This window comes from Elephantulus edwardii, unplaced genomic scaffold, assembly GCF_000299155.1.
Source record: "Elephantulus edwardii isolate Elephantulus edwardi_28Jun2011 unplaced genomic scaffold, EleEdw1.0 scaffold00068, whole genome shotgun sequence".
Classification (NCBI taxonomy): domain Eukaryota; kingdom Metazoa; phylum Chordata; class Mammalia; order Macroscelidea; family Macroscelididae; genus Elephantulus; species Elephantulus edwardii.
The window spans coordinates 6,884,980-6,896,820 of record NW_006399818.1 but is presented as its reverse complement, the minus strand read 5'-3'; the positions used below and the strand labels follow the sequence as shown (position 1 = coordinate 6,896,820).

Sequence of the window (11,841 nt, the reverse complement as noted above, 5' to 3'; positions counted from 1 at the left end):
TGTTGTTTCATGAAATTCTTCTGTGTCTTCAAATTCCTTTCGATACAGTGACTCAGTATATTCTTTCCATCCTACATTGTTTGAAATAAGAAAAAGTGTGCATCAGGGTTATATCCTTTTCTCCAGAACTTTCAGTCTATACTATGAGTAAATTATTTGAGAAGCTGGATTCTGTGAAGAAGAATATGGCATTAGGATGGGAGGAAGATTCATCATTAATATAGGTAGGCAGATAACACAACCTTGCTTGCTGTAAGTGAGGAGGACTTAAGCGGTTGCTGCAGAATATCAAAGACTACAGCTTTCAATGGTATTGAATTATATTGTTGAATTGTATCTCAACATCAAGAAAACAAAAATTCTTACCACTTAACCTATAGGCAACATGATGATAGATGGAGAAAAGATTGAAATTGTCAATGACTTCATCTTACTTGGATACACAATCAATACACTTGGGACCAATAGTCAGGCAAACAAAGAAGTATTGAACTGGGTAAGTCTGCAGTCATGGACCTTTCCAAATAATTGAGGAGTAATGATATTAGTTTACGGGATGCCTTATTCAGAATATGATCTTTTAAATCACTTGCTATGTTGCTGAGAGCTGGACAGTGAATTATGATGAGAGAAGAAGAATTGATGCCTTTTAAACTGTGATTTTCTGAAAAGTACTGGCTACCTCATGGACTGACAAAAGAACAAGCATATGTCTTAGAGAAGGTGCAGCCAGAGTGCTCTGTGGAGGCAAATTTGGTGAAGCTTTTTCTCACATACTGTGGTCATGTTGCTAGGAGAGGCTATTCATTGGAGAGGGACATCTTGCTTGCAAAGGTGGAGGGATGACAACAGAAAGGAAGACCCTAGACCAGGTGGATTGACACAGTGACTGCAGCATTAGGCTCAAGTGTGTCAGAGATGATGAGGATGACATAGAATGGGACAGGGCTCAAATCTAGTTTATAGGGTAGCTATGAGTTGTACTCCATGGTACCAAACAACAACAGTAAGAGCTAAAGAATAGAGTCCTAGAGAAATCACTCCAGAAATAGGGACAGGCAGGGAAAATGAGAACAATAAGGATATAAATCTTGCATAGTTCCTACCCAGATAACAGCTATCAATTTAACATCCCATTTAGACATAAACATTGACTAACTTTACTCATAGCAGAGTTATTGTTGTTTTTGTTACATGCTGTTGTGTTGAGTATGACAAATAGGGATCCTTTGAACAATAGACCTGAATCCTGCCCTATTCTGTGTCATCCTTATCATCTCTGATACATTTGCACCCATTACTGTAGTCACCGTGTCAGTCTATCTCATTAAGGATCTTCCTCTCTTTTGCTGACTCTCCACCTTTTCAAGCATGATATTCCTTTTCAAAACTAGTCTCTCCTGGCAACATGTCCAAAGTATGAGACAAAGCTTCACCTGTCTTGCCTCCAAGAAGCAATGAAGGTTAATTAAAAAGATAAGGTTATACATTATCTAAATTGTCTTTGAATGCTGAAATGTTGTTGTTGTTGTTGTTATGTGCCCTCAAGTCAGAACCAACACATATCTGACCCTCAAGTGAGTTTTCAGAGTCAGCAAATCACAAAAGAGGAGGAGATTGCTCATCTTTCCCCCATGGAGCAGCTGGTGGATTCAAACCAAGTACCTTTGGGATGGTGGGGCAGCTCCTTTCTACTAAGCCACAATTTTGTCCTTGAATATTGACATAGTATTTTTAAATTGTTATAAAGAAGGAGTTATTACAGGTTTTTGTGCAAAGGTTGACTGAGGGTCTGGATTTTAAGAAGAGTGATACAGCTGTAATATATAAACTGAGCCAAAGTTAGAGAGTTACTTTGGGCATATTTTCAGAAGGAACATCAAGTCCTTAAAGAGAGGTGTCATGCTACAAAAGGTGAAGGGTTAGCAAAATAATGGAAGACCCTCCAGGAAACAGATTGATGCAGTGACCACCACAGTGGACTTGGAGCATGACAGAGATTGTGAGAATGGTGCGGTATAGAGCAAGGTTCAGATCTGTTGTTCGTGGGGTTATTATGAGTCATGGTCGACTTGATGGCACCTAACAACAACAACAACAAAGTTAGAAAACCAAGTGGAAAGCTATTGCATGAGTTCTCTATAAGAACCGGCAAAGGCCAAATAAAGGATCGTGCTGGTAGGCACAGAAACGAAGGAAGAACAGATGGGAGAATTGTTCTGGAAGAAATTATTGTGGCAGCAGAAGATCCACTGTGCATATCATTAAATATGTGTCAAGTTGATTTTGTAACTTCATTTGGCACTAATGGTTTCCTCTCTTCAGGTATATAGAGTCTTCATAATTTTATTGGTTACCTATTTGCATATTTTTGATTAAGAGTTATCATTTCCATGATTGTTGTTGTTGTTATGTGCCGTCGAGTCGCCTGCGACTCATAGACGTGCTGTTTTGTTTTGTTTTGTTTTGTTTTGTTGCTGCCCTACCCCCAGGTACTACATTCAACAAAGTTTAAATGACTCTTCTTCTTGTTTTTTAATGATAACACATCTAATAACTTCCCAGTCATCAAAATACTGAAAAGTAAATTCCAATCCAGATTAAACCCCCTTTTGTTTCTTTTGCTCCAGTTAAGCTTAGAGCCCCCACAAAGAACTCACATCCTCTTTCTTCATTTTAAATTCCCTGGTATAGGGAGGATGTACAGTAGAAATATTGTGAGGGCAAAGTGGTAATTATAGTTTATAATTTTGTGTAGTCTTCTGGTAGGCATTCTTTTTGTCTTGCCTAACACTAGTATCTTTCTTAGCTAGTGCTTTTATAGCAAATACCACATATGGATGACTTTGATGGATGACTTTTCTCACTGTTTCAGCTCAATTCAGCTCAACTCAACTCAACATACTAGTGTTGGGTCAGAATCAACTCAGAGTTGACCCTCCAGGTTTTCAGAGGCTGTGAATAACACAGGAAGAAATTGTTCATCTTTCTCCGGAGGAGTGATGGGTGGTTTCAAACCTGCCTGTGGGTTACCAGCACACATGTTCACCCACTAGATGACCACAGTGCCCACATTTAGGAGGCCAAAAATCAGACAGAATTCTCAGCTTCTCCATGGGAGAATGATAGACAGTCTCCTTCTGTGTGATTTACTGCCTCTGAAAACCCACTGGAGGGTCAGCTGTGAGTCAGTGCAGTACACAAAAACATGCTGTAGAAAGGTTTTCTCTCTGTGTGTCAGCTCTGGAGGAAGATCCCTGTCTCTTCTGAGCTTCTGCTTTTGGGCAATCTTCAAGTAGCTTGATTTCTGTCTCTCTATATATATTTATATTTTTGGAAGTAGGAGTGGCATGCACTTCCTAAACCACATGCCCTCAGTAACTCTATGAACTTTGATAATTGCCATTAGTTGTAGAAGGGCTTTGGGCCTTTTGTTCATAGGGTCACTATGAGTCACTCTCTACTCAAAGGCAGAGAATAGGAGAGGATTATATCCAAGAAAAACCAGGGTACTATGGTAGCCAAGGGGTAAGGAGCTGTTGTTTTCAACCAGAAACACAAGATTAAAATCCACCATCTGCTCTGTGAGAGAAGATGGACAAACTCATCAAAGGCTTTACAGTCTCTGAAACTTTCTGGAAGGTCAGCTTTGAGTTGTTAATGCCTACTCAATGCCACATAATAACAATTACCAGAAAAGGGAAGTTCTGGTTGTATAGTTTGTAGTGAATTTGCTGCTATCCAAAGCTGTACTTCTCTGGTGGTTCAAATCCGCCAGTGACTCCATGGAAGAAAGACGGGAAGATCGCTCTGAGTCTGAACTTACCAGATAATAGAGAGCTTTTGAGTATTAACAGAAGAAGGAGGAATGGATCCTAGATGGATGAAAAGGCAAATGACCACCACAGTTTAATGCAATCAGAGGAAAAAAGCATATTGCAGTCACTGTATGCAGAAACATATTATTATAATTATAATTATACCTTCCTCTCATTATTTTGTTGGACATCATGCTGTCATCCTGATGACACTGATTAATACACTGTACGTATGTTAGAGGGATTTCAAGAAACCGAGACTCAGTCAAGTTAAGAAAAATTGATGGTAATGATGTGAGAATTTCATGGACATCCCAAAACTCTAATAGACTCAAACTTCAGGAAAACTGGAAAATCTCCAGCATCTCTTTTCTTCATGGCTACAATATCTCTTGGTTACATCATTTCTACTTCACTATATAGTTGACCCTTTCTCCTCACCAATCATCTTATTGAGTTGTTGTTATTTTTGTGGTTATATGCTGTCGATTCAATGCTGATTCAGAGTGACACTGTGTACAACAGCTCTGAACCCTGCTCTATTCTGAGTGAATTTCACTGTCTCTGACACACCTATCCCCTTTACCCCAGTCACTGAGTCAGTCCATCTCATCCAGGGTCTTCCTGCCTTTTTTGCTGTCCCTCCACAGTTCCAAGCATGATGTCCCTCTCCAGAAACTGGTAACTCCTTGCAACATGGCCAGAGTATGTCAGACAGAGCTTCAAAATCCTTGCTTCCAAGGAGCAGCCTGGTTTCACCCTCTCCAGGACAGACTTGTTTGTTCTCTTAGAAGTCCATGGTATATTCAAAACTCTTCTCCAGTACCATAACTTGAATATGTCAATTCTTCTTCTATTATCCTTAGTAATTTCCCACCTCTCTGATGCATAGCACGTAATTGCAAAGATCATGGCCTTTATCAAGCACACCTTTGTCTCTAAACTGACACCATTGCTCTTCAGTACTCTGGAGAAGTCCCTGACAGTAGATTTTCCCAATTCAGCTACTATATAAATGATGTCCTGGCTGCTTGTACCAAGAATATTGATTGTGGAGTCAAGAAAGCTGAAGCTGTTAACAATCTCAATCTCTTCACTGTCTATCAAGATGCTGCTAATTGGCCCAGTGGGAGGAACCTCTGTTTTCTTTGTGTTGAACTTCAATCCATAATGAAAGCTGCAGTCTTTGACCTTCTGCAGCAAATGCCTCAGGTTCTCCTCAGTTTTGGCAAGCAAGGTTGTGTCATCTATGTAATGCAAGTTGTTGATGAGTCCTCCCCCAATCCTGATGCAACATTCCTCCTCACAGAGCCCATCCTCCCAGATGATCTGTTCTGCATATAGAAAAGGTATGGAGACGGAATACATCCCCATCATACACCTTTCCTGATTTTGAACCATGCAGTGTTTCTTTGCTGAGTCTGACAACTCTCTCCTGGTCCTAGTATAGGTTTTGCATAAGTATGATCAAGTGTTCTGGAATTCCCATTCTACTCAGAGTTAGCCACAATTTGTTGTGATCACACAGTCAAAAGACTTTGCATAATCAATGAAAAAACACATCCATCCGTCTGTACTCATTGCTTTCAGCTAAGATCCATCTGACATTGGCTCTAATGTCCCTAGTGGTATGGCCCCTTCTAAACCCAGACCTGCACATCTGGCAATTCTCTGTTGAGTTCCAGTACTGACCCATTAATTCTGCTGTCCTGAAATCTTTCCTTAAATATGGCTTTGAATTGTCCCAATCCCTCTGGCTTTATCTCTGACTCGACCTCGTATCATCTTCCAAGTGTTCTGTTTAGCTCTTCTCTTGGTTCTAAACAACTCATTTCCACAACCTATCAATTCTGAGTTCCTGAATGAGGACCCTAAGTATCCTAGCTCTTAGATTTTTGTGCATTTCTCCTTTCTTTTTTTATTGTGGTAAAAACATACATAACAAGCATTTGATGATTCATTAATTTTTACATGTATCATTCAATTAAGAGATGGATTACATTCTTTCTGTTTACAAACATTTTCACAATGTCCTTTTCTAAGTTGTTCAAATACCATTAACATCAACTCAATGCTTCCTAAGCAGTAATTCCCCTTTTTACTTGTCCTGGGAGCTACTAATAAAATTTGGTCTCTATATATTTGCCACATTGCATAAGTGATACCGTACAGAATTTTCCTTTTGGGACTGACCTGTTTTATTTGGCATAATGTTTTCAAGGTTCATCCACGTTGCAGCTTGTGTCTCGCTCAACTTTCAGGTAGCCTATGGGTGGACCATGTCGCACTGGGTGTTTGGCTTAATTTAGTTAATTAAATTCTTTGGCTTAATCAACTGGAGCTCAGAGGAAGGAATATACATATACTGTAGAAATAAATCTCATATCGTGGATGAGACAGATGATCCACAGGGAAGAAGTTTTCCTTGAAAGTTTGTGCATGGTTAAGCAGGTATCAAATACTTTTAGTGCATAGAAAAGTCATATGGGATTGTCCAGAAAAATATCATTATCTTCTAGATGTACACTGTAGGCAGCTTCATGTTGAACCCCTTGAGCAATTTACAGTTTGTTTTGCAATTACCTAGCCTATTTACAAAAGTTTGACAGTATATAAATAGTTTCGGTTCTAATGTGCATAAGGAGTTGCACTGTAACTTTCTAACAGGACTTAAATGTTTAAATACATCAAAAGGGAAATTAAACTGGAGAGTGTAACTTGAGGTAAAGAAAAAGTGAGTTAAAAATTGAGGACTAAGGAGAATCTAAGAAATGAGAACATTGCATATGACAGAAAGTCTAACATTTTAAAGATTAAAATCTGAATCCATGATGGCCCAGCTAATCTTTTCTCTGCTCACAAATCAGAATCATAGATTTCCATTAATATGAATCTCCTTGAATCTGATGTAAGAGGAAAATCCATCCATATTGCGAGATGCCCAGTTTGGCTGTTCACCCCAAGAGTTTATTTCAGTGAAGGACTGTACCATGTTACTGGGCTGTCAGCTGTCCTTACTAAATAAAGATGTATGGCATTGCATGCAAAACAGTGCATGGAGCAAATCATTTAAAAAGCCAAACTCTGTAAATCTAACAAAAATCAACCACACAAAAGTTGAAATCCAGAAGTTTCTCTTGCTTAAGCTACTTTCACACTCTAACTTAAACTCAGAAACGTTATGTTCTTGTCATGCTTCTTTGTTATCCTAAAAGAATTTTTTTAATCACTGCGTATAGTTGAGGAAAAAAATTAGGAAATTACCTTCCAGAATCTTCTGTCTTCATATTTAACTTACTATAGAGTTTATACAGAGCATGTGGTCTTAAAACACCCCAAAGCCTCTTATTTACAGGGTTTATACCACAGTTTCTCCAGCATGCTTGCACTACCTATAAGGTATATCTCACAAAAGTGTGGGTTTCCTTTCAGTGTCCAAGTTATGCAGTATCTTCACATGTTTTGATGTGGTACATATGAAGATTATCACCTACATTTTGAGAGGCAGTACAATGTACCTTCAGCCTTAAGTTAACTCTGTTCAGCTGACATCAGTTAACATCGCAGCCAACGGATTGCCAATAGTAATGTCTATGAAGAAAGTTTGACAGATTTCATTCGCTCCAATGTGGGGTTGATCTCTCACAGCTAAATTAGGAATTTTCGGGTATTTTTCTGAAAACGAGTGCAGCATGAACTTTATTAATGGTTTAGAATTGTGCATAATGCATTTTGTTTGTCCTTATTGCCATATCCAGAAAGATGTGTTGCCTCATGTCCGATAAATTCCCAAGTGGCAAGATGCAATCTGTTGTTAGTCTGCAAAGTAAACCGTTTAAATTAATCCTAATGTGATTTTCTTGATTACAGATGCGACCCATTGGTCACGATGGCTACCATCCCACCTCCGTGGCCGAGTGGCTGGATTCCATTGAACTGGGCGACTACACCAAAGCCTTTCTCATTAATGGCTACACCTCGATGGACCTATTGAAAAAAATCTGGGAGGTTGAACTTATAAATGTAAGTTGGTCTCTTAATGGCACCTGAGCCATTCAGCCCTTTGTAATTAAAATACCAATTGGAGATGGCACCTATTGCCTTTTCTTTCTCTGTATCTGTTTGGGCTCCCAATAACGATTTTACACATACCTTCAGCTTTAAGGTACAAATCCCTTGGCTCGATCAAGTCAGAGTCATTGTCTTTTTGAAGTTTCAGTGGAAGAAACTGAGGGGTAAAGAGTGGCATCTTGCATTGTCTCAGAAAAGCTTCAAGCATTCAGGGCATTTGTCATTTTAGGAAGCTTTGTCTATTTGTGTTTGGCAAATGGTCATAACAAACAAGTCCTCATTCTGATCTTCGCTCGGGTCCATTGTTAAAAAGTAACGGTATAGAGCATTTTCCTATCTGCACTGTTCTTGCTTGTTTGTAACTTCACTGCATATACAAACCCGATGGTTGAAGGGAATATTTTTTCTTATTAAGTAAGCTGCTATGCTACCAGATTTTATCTTCCCAAGCTGCGTCTAACCTTATGTTGTCTCTGCTTTATTTGTATGTTTGGCATAGATTGCCTATAAAAACTGGCCGACATATGTTCTCATATATCTAAGCCCAAAAGAGATCAGCTAAATCTGCATACATGATTTTGATATCTTTCTCATCTTATTTCTATGGCTAATTTTTTTCTAATGGAAAACTGACACAAAGAGGGTGGAAAGATCGCATATGAAGGTTATAAATTCACTTACATTTAGCTCTATAAGCATTTCTTTTCAAAAAATTGACAGTAGCAGCCAGTCTTTTAGAGACATTTTTCTACAATTTAAGCTTCGTATTCCCGTACTGGAGGGGAAATGCATTTAGACACTGGAAACTGGGAAGCTAGCTGGTCAATTTCTGCCAGTTCATGGTGCTCTATTCTACTCTTCAATTTCTTATCTCGTCAGAAGTCCAGTCTCTACATATTACCTGCCGTCATTTATTTCAAATAATAGTTATTATTAGGAGCTAATTATTCTTTGCTTTTTTTTTAAAAAAAGGCTGTCTTTAAAAGTAATATCTTCTCCCAAACAATATATTAAAACTGTCCCTGAGTCTAAATGGAAACTTTAAATGAACAATTTCTCGACGCCTTCTAATTTGCCATTTCTATTCTTAGCCCCTCACAAAAGCTAACATGATTTCAAAAGAAACTCACTGTCTGGCTAAAACCTCTGGTTCATTTCTGTCACAGACATTGGAAGTAACTGAAGCTATTCCATTTTTTTTTGTTGCTTCTAGCTGAGATTTCAGTTCTTCTAGAACTTGACACACATCTCGTGGCTACTCTCGGCCATATGCCAGAGAAGTCATTGGCTTCCACTTATCAAACATGCTTCCAATGGAGCTCTATCTCAATTAATGGCCAAATATCTCTATGTAGCATCTCCTAAGTATACTTGCTTTGCTGCTTAAGAGTAAATACTTACTGTAAGTACCACTTGAGTTACTCACCTAACTGACACTAGCAATCATCCTCCATTGAAAAAATAACATCCTAATAGAATTTGTTTTCACTGAAGCAAGGCTCTTCTGTAATAGAAAATAGCTCTCTCGCAAAATTCAAAAGCTCAGAATAACATCTAAGCTCTTAGACTTGATCCTGCACTTTCCCCAGTGCTGTGGATACTGGCTGTCTGGATCTCAGTTCAGAACTGTGTCTGAGCACATAGGCAGTTGTAACAGCTATAGGAACAGTGATGCTGGAAGACCTGGCTGCCAGTGCTCAGGGGCTGATCCACCACTTCTCACTGGGCCATGCAACCTTGAGTTGAGAAAGGTGGCCATGCTTGCTGGGCCGAGTGTTCCCTTCCGCCATATTTGCTGTAATACAATCTGACTTCAACCCAGGGTATGTAAGTGCATGTCACAAGCACTGTATCACAGTACAGTCACTGCATTGTAGACCTTTTCTGGCCTAGAATACAACGTCTTCATCTACCCATCATCACAGGATCTCTCCCTTAAAGTAAACCAAATTTTAAGTCCATTGTGATGTCTTTATGGGCAAGCACACCCTCTAAGAGACTTTGTAAGTCTAACTTTGTAGATACATTTATTCTAAACAAGAAATATACATTTCATTTTGGGAATCAGAAACCAAAGTGGTTATGCCTACTAGAGTAGATGGTTTGGAGATATTGGGCTTCAAAATGAGAGAAAGACAAAATGTGTAGCTACTGTCTTATGAGGGAACTCTGGTGGTTTAGTGGTAAGGCGTTGCACTGTCATACCAAAGGTTTACAGTTCAGAGCCACCAACTACGCTGTAGAAGGAAGATGGGAAATCTCTTCTCGTGCAATTCATTGCCTCCGAAAGCCTCCTGCAGGTTCACCTACCAGTAGTTCCAACTTCACAATACACAACAACTGACTAATGAAATTTTGGCTGGTCTCAAATTCAAGACTCTTACTTATCCCAACTGATGTGGGAAGGTTTCCAAATTTGAGACAATCTCTTAATCTAATGTGTGAATCCAGTACTTCTATATTAAATAGCATAATTTATTTGAGATTCTATTCCTAGCCTAAAACAAACTTTGATTTAGAGCAAAGCTTTCAGAAAAAAATCAACTCTTAAGTCACTGTAATGAATGGGCCACTTTTAAAGAGATCACATATCTCCAGTAACCATTGTTCTATGTAAAATGAAGCAAGTGGTGGTGGTGAGGTCGAGAATAAAGGATAAGGAAATTGACTGCTGATTATAAGTATCTTGAACTACCAGCATCACTAACTAGTATTGATTAAAAATTCCATTTCATGTGGTACTGTGCTTGTTTTAAAAAAATGAGTCGCAGGCGACTTGACGGCACATAACAACAACAACAACATTATCAGACCGTGTAATCAGTTTATTCAAACTATCCAATGAGTAAATAAAAAGCATACAAAGGTATCACTTGCAAAGTCCAGTTATATTTGACATTATAATCTTTGAAAAAGTCTCCAAACATCTTTTTGTTGGTGGTATACATGATTGCTTTTCAAAAGCAAGGTTATTGGCAAAGATCAGTGTGGGTTTTGATGACAGGGTTGCTCAAAGGTTAGAAGGTAGATGTCAGGGAAAGTGACAGGCCTGGTGGACCTCAGAATCAGACTGTCACCAGTCGATTTCATGTGCAGAGATAGTTTTAAGACATGTTGTAGTACCAACCTTACAGGTCTATGTGTTTCTAGACTGAAACGATGGAAGATAATGCCAATAGTTGCTTCTTTTATTGGCAATCTGTGCTCCATAGTCAGAAGCTGATGTTTTACCAGTGCTCTGTTGTACTCCTGTGTCTTCCATGATCGATAATATCATTGCTAATACTTTCCATTTTGTAGCAACTATTTTCATGTTCAAATATGAATCTATGAGGAAAGCTTGCCAGGCAAATTGTTTCTTCCACAAATACTCGCAGGAGGAACCTCTGGCTTGAATTCTTGTTGCCTCTAAAGACTTGCTGTGAGAGTATTAAAGATTAGTTGATGGTGCATAAGTAGGAGAATTTTTATTTTCAGTTAAGAAGGTGATTCAAGCTTTGCCTATGATTTTACCACATTTGTGGAATACTCCTTTCTGCTGTTGATAACCTCAATAGCCTGCATCAGGAGATTTTAACTAAGAGAACAACTTGGTGTTTCCTTTAAATATGTGTGAGTAATTTTACAAAATAAAAAATAACTTTAAGGAACCGTGCAAATAGCCTATCATCCATTTTTCGTTCAAAATGTATATATATGTATGTATGTGTATGTGTGTATATATGGGGAAGTGTATGTGGAAATTAAGATAGATAATAATAATAATAAATAATGGATGGATGGATGGATGGATGGTTGTTTGGTTGGTTGGATGAATGGATGGAGGGATGGATACATACGTACATACAAACATAGATGTATAAATGTTGTTGTTGTTGTTATGTGCCGTCGAGTCGTTTCCGACTCATAGCGACCCTATATGCACAACAGCCCTAAACCCTGCTCTATCCTG

General features: G+C 38.7%; 1 protein-coding gene across 7 annotated transcripts in view; it reads left to right on the top strand.

Annotated features, from left to right (window-relative positions):
* Positions 1–11,841, top strand: part of ANKS1B (ankyrin repeat and sterile alpha motif domain containing 1B) — a 1,992,519-nt gene that overhangs the window by 1,520,984 nt on the left and 459,694 nt on the right. For all 7 annotated transcript variants that reach the window (XM_006888511.1, XM_006888515.1, XM_006888510.1 and 4 more), the window contains one exon: positions 7,689–7,841. In XM_006888511.1, the coding sequence (XP_006888573.1) occupies positions 7,689–7,841 (153 nt within the window). The remainder of the gene's footprint in view (positions 1–7,688; positions 7,842–11,841) is intronic.